General features: G+C 38.3%; 1 protein-coding gene across 9 annotated transcripts in view; it reads right to left on the minus strand.

The window, feature by feature from the left end:
• CDC14A (cell division cycle 14A) overlaps window positions 1–22,075 on the minus strand; it is a 188,449-nt gene that overhangs the window by 28,868 nt on the left and 137,506 nt on the right. For all 9 annotated transcript variants that reach the window (XM_055584960.1, XM_055584959.1, XM_055584961.1 and 6 more), the window contains one exon: window positions 12,918–13,077. In XM_055584960.1, coding sequence (XP_055440935.1) covers window positions 12,918–13,077 — 160 coding nt within the window. The remainder of the gene's footprint in view (window positions 1–12,917; window positions 13,078–22,075) is intronic.

Here is a 22,075-nt window from a genome sequence, read left to right on the forward strand (position 1 = left end):
TCAACAGTATTTTGGATAATGTATGCAACTAGAAATTATCACACTAAGTGAAGTAAGTCAGAAAGAGAAAGACAAACACCATATGATATCACTTATATGTAGAATCTAAAATATGACACAAATGAAACCATCTACAAAACAGAGTCAGAATCATGGACATAAAGAAGACACTGGTGATCGCCAAGGGGAAGGGGCTGGGATAGAGTGTGAGGGATGGAGTGGGAGGCTGGGGTTAGCAGATGCAAATTATTATATATAGAATGGACAAATGACAAGGTCCTACTGGTAGAGCACAGAGAAGTATATTCAATATCTTATTGCAAACCATAATGGAAAAGAATGTAAAAAATGAATGTATGCATATGTATAATTTTGCTATATAGCAGATATTAACAGAACATTGTAAATGAACTATACTTGTTTTTAAAATAGTTTTGAAAAGAAACAAAAAGCTAATATAGAAGGGGATCTGAGCTTCCTGGAACCCTGAAAAAGACATGCAGATGGGCATATAACCAAAGCCTGTATTTATTAGGGCACCTATAATATAAACCAGGGGGCTTTCCAGGTGGTACAGTGGTGAAGAATCTGCCTGCCAATGCAGGAGATGCAACAGATGAGGGTTTGATCCCTGGGTCATGATGATATACTGGAGAAGAAATGGCAACCCACTCCAGTATTCCTGCCTGGAAAATTCCATAGACAGAGGAGGCTGGTGGGCTACAGTCCATGGAATTGCTAAGAGTAGGATACAGCTGAGCACAAGCGCAACATATACTGGGTCATAAGCACCTGTGTGGGGGAAAATGTATTAGAAAATATAGCTCCATTTGCCATGAGGCATAAGTCAATCCCAAGAACTGATAGATCTGGGGGATTCTGAGGCCGTTTCTGATCGAGTATTGTTAGACCTCATTTTTTATACCAAATTCATTCCTCATGATGACTAATGATGAACAAAGTCACAAACAACAAAGGTTAACCCAGCCCTCCCTGTGCTCTTGGGCTTCAGCCCCTCTCTCCAGAGTCTCAGTGCAAGCCCCACTCCCTGCTCTCAGCTGCTCTAGGAGCAGCAGATCCCCTGAAACAAAGCCACATGGTTGCTGGTGATGGTGAAGAAGCCTAGTCCAGGGAAGACCTTATGTTTTGGCTCCCCCAAGGAAAGAGGTCTGCTCTTAGGCTCCCTGTTGCACTCCTGAAGGTCTGAGCATCAGCAGCTTTTCATTTGGATACCAGCCTGCCTTACATAAAGACAGGAAAATGAGAGTCAACTAAAACACATAAAGAAAGAGCATTTTAAAAGATATTCTTGGGTGGCAGCGGGCAGTGGGAGTGGCAGCCATGCCATGTGGCTGCTGGGGCCGCTGTACCTGCTGCTGAGCAGCACCACAGAGATCAAGCCCTGAGCCTTTGGAGTGGGAGCACTGACTCCAAGACCCCTGACTACCAGAGAACTAACCCTAGGGAGTATCAAATAGTGAGAACTCTCACAAAGGAAACCACTTGAATACAAGATCCGGCATCACCCAACCACCAGTAGCACCCTGTGCAGGATGCCCATCTAAACAACAGACAAAACAAAAATACATCACCAGACAGGATTACCACCTCACTCAGCCTTGCCCATCAGAGGAAAAACAAACAAGCAAAAACTCAGCACAAATTTCACCCTATATGAAGCTTACACAAACCACCAGACCAACCTTAGGAGGGCAGAAACCAAACGGAAGAAAGAATTCAACCTTCTTCAAGGAAAGAATTCAACTTTCCTTGAAGCCTGGGAAAAAGAGACATCAAACACAATAAGTTAAAAAAATAAAAATAAAAAGGCAGAGAAATACTGCACAGATGAAGGAATAAACTAGGAACACAGAAGTCCAAATAAATGAAGAGGAAACAGGCAAACTACCTGAAAAAGAATTCAGAATAATGATAGTAAAGGTGATCAAAAACTTTTGAAAACAAAATGGAGAAAATGCAAGAATCAATTAACAAAGACCTAGAAGAATTAAAGAATAAACATACAGAGACAAATAACACAATTACTGAAATTAAAAATACTCTAGAAGGAATCAATATCAGAATATCTGAAGCAGAAGAACGAAACAGTGAGCTGGAAGATAAAATGGTGGAACTAACTTCTGAAGAGCAGAATAAAGGACAAAGAATGAAAAGAGCTGAGGACAGTCTCAGAGACCTGACCATATCAAACGCACCAACATTTGAATTATAGGCATCCCAGAAGAAGAGAAAAAGAAAGGTTATGAAAAATTTTTTGAAGAGATTATAGTTTAAAATTTCCCCAGCGTGAAAAAGGAAATAGTCAATCAAGTCCAAGAAGCACAGAGTCCCATACAGGAAACCCCAGGAGAAACACACCAAGACACATACTAATCAAACTAACAAAGACTAAACACAAAGAATATTAAAAGCAACAAGGGAGAAGCAACTAGTAACATACAAGGGAAACCTCATATATTTAACAGCTGATCTTTCACCAGAAACTCTGAAGGCCAGAGGGGAATGGCAGGATATATTTAAAGTATTGAAAGGGAAAAATCTACAACCAAGATTACTGTGCCCGGCAAGGATATCATTCAGAATTGATGGAGAAATAAAAAGCTTTTCAGACAAGCAAAAGTACCATCAAACCAGCTTTACAACAAATATTAAAGGGATTTATATAGTCAAGAAATACAAGAGAAGAACAAAGATCTACAAAATCAACCCCAAACAATTAAGAAAATGGAAGAGGAACATATATATCAATAATTACTTTAAATGTAAATGGGTTAAATGCTCCAATCAAAAGACACAGACTGGCTGAATGGATACAAAAATAAGACCCATATATATGCCGTCTACAAGAAACCAACTTCAGACCTCAAGACACATATAGACTGAAAGTGAGAGGATGGAAAAATATATTCCATGCAAATGGGAAGCAAAAAAGCTGGAATAGCAATCTTCATATCAGACAAAATAGACCTTAAAATAAAGAAGATTACAAGAGATAAGGAAAAAAAAAAAAAAAAACAAGAGATAAGGAAGGACTCTACATAATGATCAAGGGATCAATCAATGCAAGAGGAAGACATAACAATTGTAAATATCTAAGCACCCAACATAGGAGCACCTCAATACATAAGACAAACACTAACAGACATAAAAGGAGAAATTGACAGTAACACATTAATAGTAGGAGACTTTAACACCCCACTCACACCAATGGACAGATCATCAAAACAGAAAATTAATAAGGAAACACAAATCTTAAGTGATACATTAGATGAGATGGATCTCATTGATATCTTCAGGACATTCCACCCAAATGCAGAAGAATACACCTTCTTCTCAAGCGTACATGGAACATTCTCCAGGATAGACCACATCTTGGGTCACAAATCAAACCTCAGTAAATGCAAGAAAATTGAAATCGTATCAAGCATCTTCTCCAACCACAATGCTATGAGACTAGAGATCAATCACAAGAAGAAAAGTGTAAGAAACACAAACACATGGAGAATAAACAACACGTTTCTAAATAACCAACAGGTTCCTGAAGAAATCAAAAGGGCACTCAAAAAAATTTCTAGAAACAAATGACAATGAAAACATGACAACTCAAAACCTATGGGATGCAGCAAAAGCAGTTCTAAGAGGGAAGTTTATAGCAATACAATCCTACCTCAAGAAACAAGAAAAACATCAAATAGACAACCTAACTTTACACCTAAAACAACCAGAAAAAGAACAAAAAACACCCCTCAAATTAGTAGAAGGAAAGAAATCAAAAAGACCCAAGCAGAAATAAATGAAAAAGAAATGAAAGAAACAATAGTAAAGATTAACAAAACTAAAAGCTGGTTCTTTGAGAAATAAACAAAACTGACAAACCTTTAGCCAGACTCATCAAGAAAAAAAGAGAGAAGAATCAAATCAACAAAATTAGAAATGAAAAAGGAGAGGTTACAACAGACAATGCAGAAATACAAAGGATTATAAGAGACTATTATGAACAACTAATAACGGAGAAGGCAATGGCACCCCACTTCAGTACTCTTGCCTGGAAAATCCCATGGATGGGGGAGCCTGGAAGGCTGCAGTCCATGGGGTCACTGAGGGTCGGACATGACTGAGAGACTTCACTTTCGCTTTTCATTTTCATGCATTGGAGAAGGAAATGGCAGCCCACTCCAGTGTTCTTGCCTGGAGAATCCCAGGGACGGGGAAGCCTGGTGGGCTGCCGTCTATGGGGTCACACAGAGTCGGACACGACTGAAGTGACTTAGCAATATGGTAATAAAATAGATAACCTGGAAGAAATGGACAGATTCTTAGAAAAGTTCAATCTTCCAAGACTGAACCAGGAAGAAATAGAAATTATGAACAACCCAATTACAAGCACTGAAATTGAAGCTGTGATTAAAAAAATATCTCCCAAAAAACAAAAGCCCAGGACCAGCTGGCTTCACAGGAGAATTCTATTAAACATTTAGAGAAGAGCTAATGCCTATCCTTCTAAAACTCTTTCAAAAAATTGCAGAGGAAGGAACACTTCCAAACTCATTCTATGAGGCCACCATCACCCTGATACCAAAACCAGACAAAGAAAACACACAGAAAGAAAACTACACACCAATATCACTGATGAATATAGATGCAACAATCATAAACAAAATTTTAGCACAGAATTCAGCAACACATCAAAAAGCTCATACATGATGATCAAGTTGGGTTTATTCCAGGGATGCAAGGATTCTTCAATATATGCAAATCAATCAATGTGATACACCATATTAACAAATTGGAAGATAAAAACCATATGATAATTTCAATAGAAAAGCTTTGACAAAATTCAGCACCTATTTATGATTAAAACTCTTCAAAAAATGGGCATAGAAGGAACCTACCTCAACATAGTAAAGGCCATATATGATAAGCATACAGCAAACATTATTCTCAGTGGTGAAAAACAGAAAGCATTCCCCCTAAGAGCAGGAACAAGACAAGAGGGTCCATTTTTGCCATTATTATTCAACCTAGTTCTGGAAGTCCTAGCTACAGCAATCAGAGAAGAAAATAAATAAAAGGAATCCAGTTCAGAAAAGAAGAAGTAAAACTCTCACTGCTTGCAGATGACATGATATTGTACATAGAAAACCCTAAAGATAGTAACAGAAAATTACTAGAGCTAATCAGTGAATTTAGCAAAGTTGCAGGATACAAAACCAATACACAGAAATCACTTGCATTTCTATATACTAACAATGAAAAATCAGAAGGAGAAATTAAGGAACCAATCCCATTCACCACTGAAACAAAAAGAATTAAATATATAGGAATATACTGACCTAGAGACAAAAGAACTGTACACAGAAAATTGTAAGACACTAATGAAAGAAATCAAAGATGACATAAACAGATGGAGAGATATTCCATGTTCCTGGGTAGGAAGAATCAATATTGTGAAAATGACTATACTACCAAACACAATCTACAGATTCAATGTGATCCCTATCAAATTACCAATGGCATTTTTCACAGAAATAGAACAAAAAATTTCACAATTCATATGGAAACACAAAAGACCCTGAATAGCCAAAGCAGTCTTGACAAAGAAGAATGGAGCTTGAGGAATCACCTTCTTGACTTTAGATTATACTACAAAGCTACAGTCATCAAGACAGTATGGTACTGGCACAAAAACAGAAATGTAGACCAATGGAACAAGATAGAAAGCCTAGAGATAAACCCATGCACCTCTGGGTACCCTGTTTTTGACAAAGGAGGCAAGAATATACAATGGGGCAAAGACAGCCTCTTCAATGAATGGTGATGGGAAAACTGGACAGCTCCATGTAAAAGAATGAAATTAGAATATTTCCTAACACCATGCACAAAGATAAAGTGGATTAAAGACCTAAATGTAAGAACAGAAACTATAAAACTCTTAGAGGAAAACACAGGCAGAACACTTGATGACATAATCAAAGCAAGATCCTCTATGACCCTCCTCCTAGAGTAATGGAAATAAAAACAAATGTAAACAAGTGGGACCTGATTAAACTTAAAAGCTTTTGCATAGCAAAGGAAACTATAAGCAAGGTGAGAAGACAATCCTCAGAATGGGAGAAAATGATAGCAAATGAAACAACTGACAAACAATTAATTTCCAAAATATAGAAGCAGCTCCTACAACTCAATACCAGAAAAGCAAACAACCCAATCAAAAAGTGGGAAAAAGACCTAAACAGACATTTCTCCAAAGAAGATATACACATGGCTAAGAAACACATGAAAAGATGCTCAACATCACTCATTATTAGAGAAATGCAAATCAAAACTACAATGAGATATCATCTCACACCAGTCAGAATGGCCCTCATCAAAAAGTCCACAAACAATAAATGCTGGAGAGGGTGTGGAGAAAAGGGAACACTCTTGCACTGTTGGTGGAAATGTAAATTGATACAGCCACTATGGAAGACGGTGTGGAGATTCCTTAAAAGACAAAGAATAAAACCACCATATGACCCGGTAATCCCACTGATAAGCATACACCCTGAGGAAACCAAAATTGAAAAAGACACATATATCCCGATGTTCAATGCAGCATTATTTACAATCACTAGAACATGGAAGCAACCTAGATGTTCATCAACAGATGAATGGATAAAGAAGTTGTGGTACATATACACAATGGAATATTACTCAGTCATAAAAAGAAATGCATTTGAGTTAGTTCTAATGAGGTGGATGAACTTAGAACCTATTATATAGAGTGAAGTGAGTTAGAAAGAGAAAGATAAATACCATATTCTAATGCATATATATGGAATCTAAAAAAATGGTACTGAAGAATTTATTTACGGCCAATAATGGAGAAAAAGACATAGAGAACAGACTTATGGACATGGGGAGAGGAGAGGAGAGGATGAGATGTACAGAAAGAGTAACATGGAAACATACATTACTGTATGTAAAACAGATAGCCAACGGGAATTTGCTGTATGGCTCAGGAAACTCAAACAGGGTCTCTGTATCAACCTAGAGGGGTAGGATGGGGAGGGAGATGGGAGGGAGGTTCAAAAGGGAGGGGATATATGTCTACCTATGGCTGATTCATGTTGAGGTTTGACAGAAAACAGCAAAATTCTGTAAAGCAATTATCCTTCAATAAAAAATAAATTAATATAAAAAAAAATTTTAAGCTATTCTTATTAACAGGTGATGGTCTAGCTAAAGAGCAAATAATAGCATAAAATATGAAGATGTACTTTATTCTACAATTTGTCCACTATATACAGGCAAGATGAAGACCAAAATCAAATAAATTGTGCCCACAGATTTCAGTTGGATAAATTACTGACCAACATATTAATAAAACAGAGAAAGCTACTAGGGAGGTCGTCGTGTAAGCCATTAAGAAAAGATCTTTTAGATGAAATATAGCACACTATGGAATAAGATGGAAGAGTTATAATCGAAAAATGACATAAAAGGAGAGTTTGAAATAGAAACAAGTAAAAATAGAAGTCAAGGGACTGAAAGAAAAAGACGAAAATAGCATTTTTTGCAGATTTAAATGATTTGGCCAGGAAAAATGACTGGGTCATCTCTAAAATTCTTTTCAGCTCTCAGATGTTAAACCTATGAGATATAAAAGTTGGGGAAAGGCAAAGAGGTTATCTTCATAAGTTGCTTCTGATCAACAAAAAAATTTGGATTTATCAGAGCCCACCAATTCATCCCTGATGGTGGGAAAGATTGAAGTCAGAAGAAGGGGACAACAGAGGACAAGATGGTCGGATGGCATCACTGACTCAGTGGACATGAATTTGAGCAAGCTCCGGGAGATGGTGAAGGACAGGGAAGCCTGGCGTGCTGGAATCCGTGGGGTCGCAAACAGTCAGACATGACTGGGTGACTGACCAAAAACAACCCAAATTCATCTTTCCTCCTTTTTCCTGCCACTGGTTCAGACCTCTATCACCTGGACCACTGCCTTGTGACCTTTGACCTCTAGCCACACACAGACACCAGCACCCCTTCAACAGCACAGCCTGGGTGAGCTCCCCAAACACTGAATCTCCCCTGACTGCCAGCCTCTGGTGGATCCCAGCAACTCTCAGATTGGACCTGGAATGTCTCAGTGGACCTACGAGTAGAAAGAAAGGTGCTTAACGGTAGGGCCTTAGAGATTCAATTTGTATTTCACAGATTTCTGAGATATACCCTGTTCACAGGGATATTTATAAATCATAGTAACTGAGTGAGGTAATTAAAGCACCACATTCTCATTTATCTGTCAATTTATGTGAACTCGGCCAAACATCAGCAGCACCTGTATCTAATTAATATCTCTAAGTCAAGAGTATATACTGACTGATGTGCTAATACTGGACTATCACCCTGGAGTAGGAAAAGAAAAGGATAGAAACAACAGTGATTGCAGGGGAAATTTCTGAGGACAGGCTGGCTAAGGTTACATACTAGAGCCACACAGAAGAACCCATGGACAGGCAGCAGGGTACAGTCAGAGGCCTTAGGGTTGGGGGCTAACTCTGGAGCCAGAGTCCCTGGGTTCAAATGGCAGCTCCACTCTACTTTGTGATGTTGGGCAGGTGGCTTCCTCTGCCTCAGTAATGTTATCTGTAAAATGGACCTAGGAAAGGTGCCTATTCCATACAGCTGTTGTAAGGACTAAATTTAATCCATGTTAAGTGCTTAGAACACTGACAGGCACATAGTAGGCACTGTTTAGGTTGCTATTGTTGTTGCCTTGTAAGCTCATTTAACTCCTTATATATCTGGCACTTTAAATAAGGTGCATTAAATTTCATCTTCTTGAAATCATTTTTTAAAGTCTTTATTGAATTTGTTACAGTATTATTTCTGTTTTATGTTTTGGTTTTTTGGCCAGGAGGCATGTGGGATATCAGCTCCCAACCAGGGACTGAACACACACCCTTTGCACTGGAAGATGAAGTCTTAACCACTGGACCTCCAGGGAAGTCCCTTAAAGCCAGTTTTTATAAGCCCAATGCACAATGGATCCTAAGGCCACTGATGATCAAAACGAGCACTTATCACTGGTACTATTTTGTATTTGAGTATGTGCTACCCTTGGATCAGATCAGATCAGATCAGTCACTCAGTCGTGTCCGACTCTTTGCAACCCCATGAATCGCAGCATTCCAGGCCTCCCTGTCCATCACCAACTCCTGGAGTTCACCCAGACTCATATCCATCGATCCAGTGATGCCATCCAGCCATCTCATCCTCTGTTGTCCCCTTTTCCTCCTGCCCCCAATCCCTCCCAGCATCAGAGTCTTTTCCAATGAGTCAACTCTTCGCATGAGGTGGCCAAAGTACTGGAGTTTCAGCTTAAGCATCATTCCTTCCAAAGAAATCCCAGGGCTGATCTCCTTCAGAATGGACTGGTTGGATCTCCTTGCAGTCCAAGGGACTCTCAAGAGTCTTCTCCAACACCACAGTTCAAAAGCATCAATTCTTCGGCGCTCAGCCTTCTTCACAGTCCAACTCTCACATCCACACATGACCACGGAAAAACCATAGCCTTGACTAGACGAACCTTTGTTGGCAAAGTAATGTCTCTGCTTTTGAATATGCTATCTAGGTCGGTCATAACTTTCCTTCCAAGGAGTAAGCGTCTGTTAATTTCATGGCTGCAGTCACCATCTGTAGTGATTTTGGAGCCCAGAAAAATAAACCCTTGGATAGCTTGAATTATTATTCCCAATTTCATGTCTGTATTCTTATTTGTTTTCTGTGAAACTGTCGGTCTTTGTTCATTCAGGTAATATTTACAAAGTCCTTGTGGGCTAGGAGTAGAATTATGATGAAGGCAGATAGATAGACGCCTCCATCTTTATAAAGAATTGCACCCAGCAAGGAAGGCGAGTAAGGACCATGAGGAAAAGGGCCGTGCAAAGACAGGGGCGTGGAGCAGGGAGCCCACTCCAGACCGGCATATATCCGTCAAGTATATTTCATAGCGCCTAGCCAGTACTAACAACCATGTTCAATGAAGGTAAAACCTCTGTTTTTAAAAGGTTTCTCCTAACCCTGAGCAGACCAAGAGAATTCATTAAAGCCATAGCCTATTCCATTACTATGGCCTGAAGCATTCCCGTTGATACTTCTGATTGTTTTCCTTTTACTCACCCTATAAGCACTGGAAAATTACACATTCAAGCTCTCCAAATCAGGTAACTACAGAGTTTCCTAAGCTTCCTAATAACCAATCACAGGAAAATTCCTGTAGGCCTGGAAATCAAAAGATAATTTGCTATTTCTGCTTTCAGTCTGACTTTAAAAAATAAAAACACCTTTAGAAGATTATTGCCTTTTGCAATTTCTTTGTACATAAACTTAAATATATACAGGGTTTCCATGGGCTTCTATCCTGAATGTTGGTATAGAACTTGAAAGATGTTATTAAAACTTTTGCAGCATTCTTAAAGTATTTTCCCAATTACAAGAATGATAAAGAAATCACTAACTCATATACACTCACTTGAGTAAACTAACTCCCCCTATTCATGGAGACAGCACCAGATAAGCATGGCAATAAAAAGACTGAGAATCATAAGAGGTGTTTACACAAAGCGTCAGCTAGCTATAAAGTGGTCAGCTAACTATAAACCCACAGATATGTCATGCCTACAATCTTAACCACACCATCATTCCCTAGTATTTCTGAACCCTTTCATTTCTGTCCTCTAATTTCAAAACTAATAGCACTTCTGAATGAGAACTAAAGTAATTAATTTGAGGGGTGTTGAAAAGAGGAAGGTGGTAAAACAGCCAACATCTGAATATATGTTCATATTTAAAACTGGTATTTTGAATTTCAATCATACTGCATTCATCACCCTTTCAGTGATAAATCAATGTTCACTGATCTCAAGTTCAACAAATTGGGTTCCAAAAAAGTATGAGAACAAATGTTCTAACTATCAGATGTCAATTTAATACAGATTATAATAGTAAGAGCATTATTTTTCTGCAAGATAAATGTATTTCTTAGATAGACAGACAGGTTTCACATGTACCTCTTCAGAAGCCATACTCAAAAGTCTTATTTACTTGAACTCAACCTGAAGAGGAAATGCTGACCAGAACAACAAAGTGTTGTTGTTTAGCTATATTATCTCACTAAAATGACAGTCCATATCCTTTCTGTTTGCTTTGAAAAGGTCAAACTATAACACAAAGACAAGAAAAGGTCTCCAAAGACTCTGAATGTCAACACGACCTTGGCTAAAAAGATTTACGCCTGGTCAAACCACTAAACTCAGCCACTTCATTGGTGACCGTCCTGGAGAACAGACCCCAGGCTTGAAAACTAAGTTCCTCCAGCAGTCTCCATCTTTCCTTTTGAAGAAAACACTCTCCCTATCTCCAAACACTTTCATTATCTTTCCTGGTGAAAGGATATCTGTTTGATTTCCTGAATCAAACAGATTCCTGAAAAAACAAATCTGTTTGGGTTGCCATCTGCTGACCTAACAGAGCTATGATATATTCCTTCCATCCTCGAGGGCTAAGCCTGTTCATGGCCCTTGTCACTGCCTAATAGAATGTACATCTGCACTTGCTGCTTAAATATTTTAATAGCTTTCCTGCCCCTTTAGTGACATAAAAATAAATATAAGCCAGGTGCTTACCTTCGCCTTAGTCAATACTGTGATGCATGAGCACATGCTCACTCTGTTACGTTTGATTTTTTGTGACCCCATGGATGGTAGCCCACCAGGCTTCTCTGTCCATGGAATTTTATAGGCAAGAGTACTGGAGTGGGTTGCCATTTCCTCCTCCAGGGGATCTTCCCGATCCAGGGATCCAACCCGCATCTCCTATATGGGAAGGTGGATTCTTCATCACTGAGCCATCTAGGAAGCCCATAGTCATATTGTGATAGAAAAAGCTAAACTAGCAGCTAGACTACCTGCTCTGAAGGTGGTTCCACTACTTAAAAACTCTGTAACCTTGAGCAAGTATAGAGTTTTATGCAACTCAGGTTTCTGATCCACACAAGGTAAAAAATTAGAACAAATTATTTCCAGGTTGTTTTTAATTCCAAGAATGCCCATGAGCCTGCTGCTGCTGCTGCTGCTAAGTCGCGTCAGTCGTGTCTGACTCTGTGCGACCCCATAGACGGAAGCCCACCAGGCTCCTCTGTCCCTGGGATTCTCCAGGCAAGAAAATTCTTAGTAAATCACTACCATTTTTATTCAGAGGTAGGAGGTATAATATAAAAAAATACAGATTTAAAATCAGATAGACCTGGATCGAATTATGTTTCTAACACTAAGATTAGAGTTTCTCTAATATTCAATTTCCTATGATAACAAAGAGATAATGTTGCCTAACTCACTTAATCTCTAGTTATACAGATTAAATCAGACTATGTATGTCAACTATTTAAAGTGGTTTGCTTCTACTGGAGTCTCAAAAAAAAAAAAAGTTGCCCCTGGTTATGCTTTCAACTCTGGACTTACTTTAGAGATCATGTATTTGAGGTTGCAATGTATCATTTGTGGTATGTACTATCCAATGATCACATTAAGCTTTTTTCTGATTAATATCTATTTCCATTTTCAAATAGAAAGTCTGCTTTTCAATTTCACTTTAGCAAGTAGTTTCCAAACCAGAGTAGACTCCTCTATAATTGTACTCCTTAAATTACAGCTTTTTTTCTGGTAAGGATAATTGCTTTCTTCGCATTTATTCTTGCTTTATAGGTGGTGCCTCCACACCTAAAAATTTAGTACTGTCATCATTTAGAGAAGAGATACGACTATGTTGTATGTGTTCAACTGAAAAATGAAGAAATGCAGAATGTCAGTCTTAAGGAGATAGGAAAATCTTCCTGGAAAACAACTCACCTCTCCAAATCTCTCCATGTTTTGTATTTTAGATAAGTTTCCACCAATAGACATATCATCCAAGCTAGAAAGAATTTTATTAATACTTCCTTCACTGGATGGTCTATTTTTCAGTTTGGATCGGAAAATGTCTCCTTGGACCCATAGTGATGCCTGTTTCCTGTAAAAAGGAGAAAAAAATAATAATCATTTTTAAAATAAATGACTATCATCTCTTCAGAAATATGACATCTCATCGACAAAAAGATATAGCAGATAGATATTTGCAAATCAGACTAGAAAGATTATGAAGTCTTGGAATAAAGAAAATAAAGTCATTTTCTGAATGACAAAATAAATTAAAGTTCTATATTAAACACAAACACCCTTCTTTCAATATATGTCTGTATAGCCCTACATGGGTTGACTTTTAAGGTTCTTAGATGCTTAGAACAACTTCCACAGTAATAAAGTCTATGAGCTAATTTCTCTTTTAAATATTAATTTAAAATCTGGAATATATTTCTAAAATAGCAATTTGATACATCTGTGAAAATAGCTGGAGTGAAATGGACTCAAAGATATAGGTGAATGAACTTAAGTTAGACGGAGATATCACCTTAAAAAGTACTAAACACACACCTAATTGTATGTGGTATCATAAAAAGTCATGAACGTATAACTTTACAAACCCACTCTTATGATCTAAAAATAAGGTTTATAGCCTCAAATTGAGTATCTTTTGGGAAAAAGAAAATGTAGTCGACGTTCATCTACAAGCTTCCCTTTATTCAAACAGGGCATATTTACAACTATTTTCAAGGCTATAAAAAAATAATTGAAAATGTGTAAGCAAAATGACAATTTTGGGCTACTATTTTTATTGATGGGGTCACCTTCATACACCCCCATAGTTCCATATTATATCATACTGTACAGATTAGAATTCAACTAAAAACATAATAGTTCATCATAAGGAATACCAACAAGTAATGAAATAATAACATTATCAAGAAGATGTCACCAATAAGAACATAGATTTCTTTCTTGAGGCAACAGGAAGACCCAGTAATACTTTCTCTCAAAAGTTCCACACATCACAGAAAATTCAGGTTAAAACATGAGAAGAAAAATAACCCTCTCTGAAATGTCCTGTCTCATTGGGCCTTCAGGAAAGGAATCCGTCTTTCCTTCTAAACAAAGTTTATTCCCAAATCAGAATGTTAGTGTTTATGGTTAAAAATTGTTGAGAACCTTGAAGAAGAAGTTAACCTTTAAATTACAGCAAAATTTACATATGCAACCCCTCCAACCAAGCAAATACATACCTAGGCATCATACTACAGAAATACTCACTTGTGTACAAGATATAAACATGCTTGATACAATATTATTTGTAACAGTAAAATAATGGAGGCATATAGTGGACAACAGGTTTATTAAATTATAGTAAAGCTATTCTGTGAAATATTATACAGTCAAAAAAGCCTGGGATGGCCCTACATGTGGTGACAGGGAAGAGTGGCCATGAAACAAGACATTAGTGAATGAAAAATTAGGTGACAGAGTGTGGAAAGTGTGATCCTGTCTTTTGGGGAAAAAATGAAAAATGTTACAATTCACAGTTCACAGTTATTTGGAAGATTATATGCCAAAATATTAATGAGTTATCCTCAAGAATGGTAACAAAGGAAGCTTTGCTTTCTACTTCACAATGTCTACACTTTTGGACTTTTTTTGAAAAAACAATGTGCTGTTTGCTTTTGTTAAAAAAAAGGTTTGAAAATAAATAAAAATATAGATCAAAGCAGAACAAAGATAGAGTAAGTTTGAAAAGGAACCCTTAAAGTTGTTACCATAAAAGACAGCAAGCAGTACATTACTACACTGTCTTAACAAGAGCACCTTTAGAAGTCAGGAGAAAAAAATGCCAAAATTTTAACAGCATAGGGTGCAACTGAATGGTTGAGGAGGGGCATTCTTTATTTAAATATAATATCCTACCCTACTTTCAAGGCTTCCCTGATAGCTCAGTTGTTAAGAATCCCCCTGCAATGCAGGAGACCCCAGTTTGATTCCTGGATCAGGAAGATCCACTGGAGAAGGGATAGGCTACCCATTCTAGTATTCTTGGGTTTCCCTTGTGGCTCAACTGGTAAAGAATCCACCTGCAATGTGGGAAACCTGGGTTTGATCCCTGGGTTGGGAAGATTCCCTGGAGAACAGAAAGGCTACACACTCCAGTATTCTCGCCTGGAGAATTCCAAGGATTGTATAGTCCATGGGGTTGTCAGACACGACTGAGCAACTCACTTTCATTTTTTCACTTTCAAAGAATAAGTTTTATTTTTCTTTTACCTTTTGTTCACTTTTCAATATTTTTCAAATAAAGCAAAAGAGAGAAAAAAATGCCTTTAGATATAATTTCTGAGACAGCCTTTATGGATATAAGTATTTAGATATAGATAGCTGCTGCTGCTGCTGCTGCTGCTGCTGCTAAGTCGCTCCAGTCGTGTCCGACTCTGTGCGACCCCATAGACGGCAGCCCACCAGGCTCCCCCTCGTATAGATATAAAATATGTTGTCCATATATAAGACTAATTTGTCATTCCTAACATTGTTTTAAAATCAAAACTAGGTTAAACCATGTTTCTAACTAGATTAAATTTTAAAATAAAAATATGGTGAATTTTTAAATATATGAATAAAATTAAAATTCCAGACATAGATACACACCAATTTGGTAGGGAGTATGCCAATATCTACCTTCTACCATGGGAATTTTTTTTTTTTTTTTTTTTGCTTCTTGAAAGCAAACTTTCAAGGATTATTTCCTGAACTTAGGATACATACATTGATGAGGCTAGCATAACCACTGAATCATATTTAACTCTTCTATACCAGTTGTAAAAATATATATTCAAAACAAACTCTTTTAACTTTTTCTTCCTTTGTGGAAATCTTCATAAAATCATGGAATAGCCTTCCTGATACTTTGCATTTTCAAAAATTCTTGCCTTAATTTTTCACTCCTCCAAACTTTTCTCACTTACTATTAACATCCAGCATAACCTTTTATGTGATGCTTGAATATTATATCCTTCCAATAGTAGTGAACAAAATCATAGTCCTTGGTACTGTACAAATACTTCAAAAAATAAATTCATAAATAGTAGAGGCCTTGGGCCTCTGGTCAAAACCCTAGTAATAAAGAATTGCTTCTTCACAGGGAGAGAAGACTTAGCCCTGTCACAGATAATGAAAAAATCAGCCACATGAAACACACAGAAAGGATAGAAATATATAGATAAGACAGAATTCCTGTCCCTCAAGAAATTTCCAGTTTAGTATGTGAAAAATAAACAACTGAAATCCAATAGTAAAGCCCTATGACCATGATTTGCTTAGGAGCCTAGGGAAAGGGGCCCCTTACTCAAACTGAAAGAATCAGACACAAGTTATCTGAGAATCCAGAAGTATCTAGAACGATGAGCAGGGCTTAACCAGCAACAGTATCTCCTGACAAAGAAAACCATGTGGACTTGAAGAAACAATGATAGCAAAGACCGCATGTATGGAAAACTGGGTTGTTTGACTTGGCTGAAGGCCTCCTCCTTCACAGGAGAGGAGAGGAGGTGAGAACCAGCTCACAATGGGCTCTGCACGCCATACTAAGAAATTCACATTAGATCTCAAAACTGAAGGGAAGACCCTGAGAAGGTCCTGAGGTATAAACACAGAGAGGGGAAGGAAGGCAAGAAGCTGGAAGGCCCAAGAGGATACATTGAAAAAAATTCTAATTCTGAAATGTTATAAAGTGAAAACTCTGCTGCTGCTGCCAGCCTAAAGATGAAAATGACAAAGTGACACGTTTCACTTGCTCAGTTTAAAAGACTCAATCTGTCCCATCAGTGGAAAGACTTGATTTGAACTTGAAAATACAGATGAATAAGGTGTCAAAGCTGATTTGTGTGTTGCTAAGCGATGCGATACTCAAGTGCTCCTTAAGAAAAAGCAGCACTTCACGCAAATACCTTTTATACTGACAGTGGAAACCACACTAGCTTTTATTGTGGTATCTATTACTCCTTAAAAGCCTCATCTCAAATAGAAGAAGTAAAACATGTATTTTTAAGTAGTTAGCATTTAAAAATCAAATCCTATGAAGCTAATGTAACAACTCAAAGTAAATCCTCCAGTAAAGTAGTACATTTTCTAAGAGAACATGACATAACTGACCCTCTGCTAAAAAAGAACTTGTGCTTTGAAGTGACTTTGAACAGTCTTGAGAAAAGTAGCCAGTGCTGGGGTCATTAGCTTTGGCCACCCTGGGTTATTCAGGTTTGGGCCAGCCAACCTTGGGACATAAGAAAAAGAAGAATTAAAAAAAAAAAAAAGAATTAATTCAGACTTATTACAAGCCAATTCATAGTTAATTATGACATAAAACCTTCACAAGTCTTTTAGAAAAAAATCTCCTTTCAGTTGCCTTGCTGTAGATATTTTTGGTTTTGAATTCAGAGCACAGTGGCAGCCATTGTTGTGCAACTTCTTCTGTTTGTAGCTGACCTCTTCTCCCAAACTTCCCTGACTGCAACTTAATCCCATCTCCACACCATAACGCTTCCTCTCTTTATCACTTCTTCCATCCTCAACACATGTTTTCCTAGTATGACCTAGTCCCAACCTCAGTATCCATCCAAAGCCACCATTTAGTCATTTCATATAGAAACTCAACCAACTCTCGAGCTCGACTTGGGCCTCCTCCAGCTGTGACTTGAGCCCCAGCCTTCCCTGTGTGCCCACTCCACTAACTGCTCTGTTATTATGGTAACAAGCAGTTCCTGGTTTAAAGAACTGGGCTAATGAAATGGTCTAACTTGATAGCAAAGGAAGACAGACTAGAGAGCAGTACCTAAGATTCAGGAGGTAGGAACGAGATAGGTAATCAAGAAGTTCTACTCTTACCTTGTATGAATGGAAGATTTAATAGGAAGATGTTTAGGAAGAATTTGGGCTTCCCTGGTGGCTCAGAGGTTAAAGCATCTGCCTGCAATGTGGGAGACCTGGGTTCGATCTCTGGGTTGGGAAGATCCCCTGGAGAAGGAAATGGCAACCCACTCCAGTATTCTTGCCTGGAGAATCCCATGGACGGAGGAGCCTGGTGGGCTACAGTCCATGGGGTCGCAAAGAGTCAGACACGACTGAGCAACTTGACTCACTCACTAGGAAGAATTTATGAGGGAATGGGGGAAGTTCTTACTTCTGAAATACAAAAGGAGAGGGGAAAAATGACTTAGGGAATCCCCACAAGGATTCAATTCACTAGCTAATTCACATTTAGGGATCAGATCAGATCAGTCGCTCAGTCGTGTCCGACTCTGCGACCCCATGAATTGCAGCATGCCAGGCCTCCCTGTCCATCACCAACTCCCGGAGTTCACTCAGACTCATGTCCATCGAGTCAGTGATGCCATCCAGCCATCTCATCCTCTGCCGTCCCCTTCTCCTCCTGCCCCCAAACCCTCCCAGCATCAGAGTCTTTTCCAATGAGTCAACTCTTCGCATGAGGTGGCCGAAGTACTGGAGTTTCAGCTTTAGCATTATTCCTTCCAAAGAAATCCCAGGGCTGATCTCCTTCAGAATGGACTGGTTGGATCTAGAACCTCACAATTAGGAACTAGATTGCTGGTAACATATCAAAATACAAACTTTGTAGGTAAACTTAATGTTTTATGGTTTACATTTTTTTCCCCAACTTTAACCCTTTTACACAGGAAACAAAACAAAAATCATTCAATCTTCTATCTTCAGTAACTGACATGAGTATTTCAAGACAAATTTCTGATGCCACCATTGCCAAAAATTCCTTTTTAACCTTATCCTTTGTGTGTGTGTGTGTGTGTGTGTGTGTGTGTGTGTGTGTGTGTGTACGTGCTCAGTCTCTTAGTCATGTCTGACTCTTCGAGACCCCATGGACTGTAGCCAACCAGGCTCCTCTGTCCATGGAATTTTCTAGACAAGAACACTGGAGTAGATTGCCATTTCCTACTCCAGAGGATCTTCCTGACCCAGAGATTGAACCCATGTCTCTGCGTCTCCTGCACTGGCCACCTGGGAAGCCCTTATCCTTTTTACTTAGATCCGAATTAGAAATTTACTTTTGTTATCCAATAGATTCAATGCCAGCTGAGAGCCAATAAATAGATCAAATGATACAGCAGTAAATATTGAAAAGCAATATAATCAAGTGTTACTGCAAAAAAACGTGACTGTCAAATAAATAGTGCAAACTCAAGTCTATGCACTGTGCTTGTTATTTTAATAAACAAACCACATTATTGCCTATTATTATTTTAAATTCTTTGTTCACAATATTTCAGATTTTAAGTTCCATATTTTAGGAAAGATAAGTTCTCAAATCTTTAAAAAATATTACTAAAAAAAAATTTAATCCATATTACTGCAGCTAGTCCATGTATCTTTAAAAAATACTATAAATAAATTATAATTTAAAATTCAAGCTGTTATTGCTAGAAATTTTAAAGCATTTTTTCCATTTTTCTGGATAGGTTTTCTTCATCTTATTTTGGTAATTTCTGAAATGAAAAACAATGGTTGAACTATTCATTTCTTTTGTTGCTCAATCCAGTTGTGAAACTCAGTGGCTCAATCCAGTTGTGAAACTCACCAAATGCCATAAGCACCAAACTAAATATTGCATAAGCTACAAGTAAAAATGAGCCACAAACCCTTGTGATACAATGTGGCTGGTTGATCAGCAGCATAGAATTCCCTGGGAGGTTGTTAGAAAGACAGAATCTCAAGTCCCATCCCAGATATCCTGAACCAGAAACCGCATTTCCCAAGATCCCCAAATGAATGTTGGATACCTTAGTATCTGAGAAGTACTGCAGACAATTGAAGGCTTATAACTAAATTACAATGTGGAAAAATACCCAACTTTACTGGAAGTTAATGAAAACGTGTATGATGTGCTCAGTCATTTCAGTCATGTCTGATTCTTTGCAACCCTATGAACTATAGTCCACCAGGCTCCTCTGTCCAAGGGATTCTCCAGGCAAGAATACTAGAGTGGGTTCCCATTCCCTCCTCCAGGGGAACTTCCTGACCCAGGGATTGAACTCGCATCTCTTATATCTCCTGTATTGGCAGGGAGATTCTTTACCACTAGTGCCACCAGAGAAGCCCAGTATCTATGATAAAACAGAATAGTCAAATTCTGATTTATGGATCTAAGAATAAAAAAGTTCAACCACAACACTGATTCCTTAAAGATAATTTCATTCAAAGTGGAAGCTCTACTGTGCAAAGATAGAACTCCCTATAGGGTCCAGATTTAAGCTCTGCATTCTTACTGTCTCGGGAGGAAATTAAAACATAAAAACAATAATACATCACATGGGCGCGTTCCCATATGCTAAGTCACTTCAGTCATGTCTGACTCTGTGTGACCCTGTGGACTGTAGCCCACCAGGCTCCTCTGTCCATGGAATTCTCCAGGCGAGAATACTGGAGTGGGTTGCTATCTCCTCCACATCACATGAGTACCCACAAATAAAAGATCTCTGTGAGCTAAAAGTCCCCATGGGAACTGCATGCCTGTCCTGCAAGGACCCCTTCTAATGAATGAAAGTTTTAATGGATCATGACCATTAAAGAAGTCAGCAGACTACCACACAGCAAAGATTCAATCAAACATTAAATTATAAAAGCAGCCTGATGCCATCTGCTGATGCTACTGCTGCTAAGTTGCTTCAGTCGTATCCAACTCTGTGTGACCCCATAGACGGCAGCCCACCAGGCTTCTCCGTCCCTGGGATTCTCCAGGCAAGAACACTGGAGTGGGTTGCCATTTCCTTCTCCAATGCATGAAAGTGGAAAGTGAAAGTGAAGTTGCTCAGTCGTGTCCAACTCTTAGCAACCCCATGGACTGCAGCCTACCAGGCTCCTCCGTCCACGGGATTTTCCAGGCAACAGTACTGGAGTGGGGTGCCATTGCCTTCTCTGGATCCCATCTATATACTATCTATATTCTACAGGCTCTCTCTGAGAAGGATGAATTTAGACTGGCTTAGTAATAAGAGTCATGTTTGTGCAGCATTTTAAGAACTTTGAGGATATTTGGTAGAAGACATATTTTGGGTGCAGAATAGTATTTTTAGCTTAAGAACATGAGCTTTTAGTAGAAGAAAAACACTTGATGGTTGTTTTGCAAATAGCTTTACTTATATCCTAGAAAAAATTTAAATATAAAATTTCAGACCACAACAAAAAAGCTGTCTTCATCTGCCAGTACGTAAATTCACCAGCCTACAAGGATGCTAATAAACATCTTTCTTACCACCGATGACATGAGAGGAAGGTTTCTTCACTGCATAGAAATCAACACCTGGACATATTTTGATGTTCAAGGACTAGAAGAATGTGAAAAATAGCTTTCATAAAGTCACAGATTTAGAATTAACATTACCTAAAAAGCACTGATTGGAATTTTCACTTCTGAAAGAATACAATCCCTCTAACTTGTTCAGTCATTTTTGAGAGGCGAAAACCTATCAGAAAACTTTTTAATCCTCTTCTTTCTTTCTTAATGAACGTGTTACTTATTCATGCTTTTGCGTCATCATTGACATCACGCTCTTCATTTCTCATACCTTTAGTCACACTTCAAAGCTCTTCATCTCTCATATCATTAGTCAGTCCTCAAAGCTCCAGATTTATCTCCTTGAAAGGCTCTGGTGCCCATCTCTAACTCTTCAGTCTAACTTGTAGCCCCTTTGACAAGTCCCCATCTGCTGGATTTTAGCAGTCTCCTTTTTAGCCTCTCTAACTCTAATCTCCCTCCATTAAATTCATTTTACACATTGCTGCAGCCCAATCTTCCTTAAATAACATGTCAATCATGGGACTCAACTACATCAAATATTCCAAAGTAGAAATATGATGAATAAGAGAAGTCTGGAATACACGAGTGCACATTTGGGATCTATGTACCTCACTGTACATATTTACTATCTACACAAATTTACACAATGTGCACAGATGGATTAGTTTCTTGTCTGCACAAAGCTGCTATCATAAATTACCACAAGCCCAGTGGCTCAGAAGAACACATGTTTGCTTTCACACAGTTCCGGATGGCAGGAGTCTATCAT

The sequence above is a fragment of the Bubalus kerabau genome, chromosome 6, assembly GCF_029407905.1.
Source record: "Bubalus kerabau isolate K-KA32 ecotype Philippines breed swamp buffalo chromosome 6, PCC_UOA_SB_1v2, whole genome shotgun sequence".
NCBI classification, from domain to species: Eukaryota; Metazoa; Chordata; class Mammalia; order Artiodactyla; family Bovidae; genus Bubalus; species Bubalus kerabau.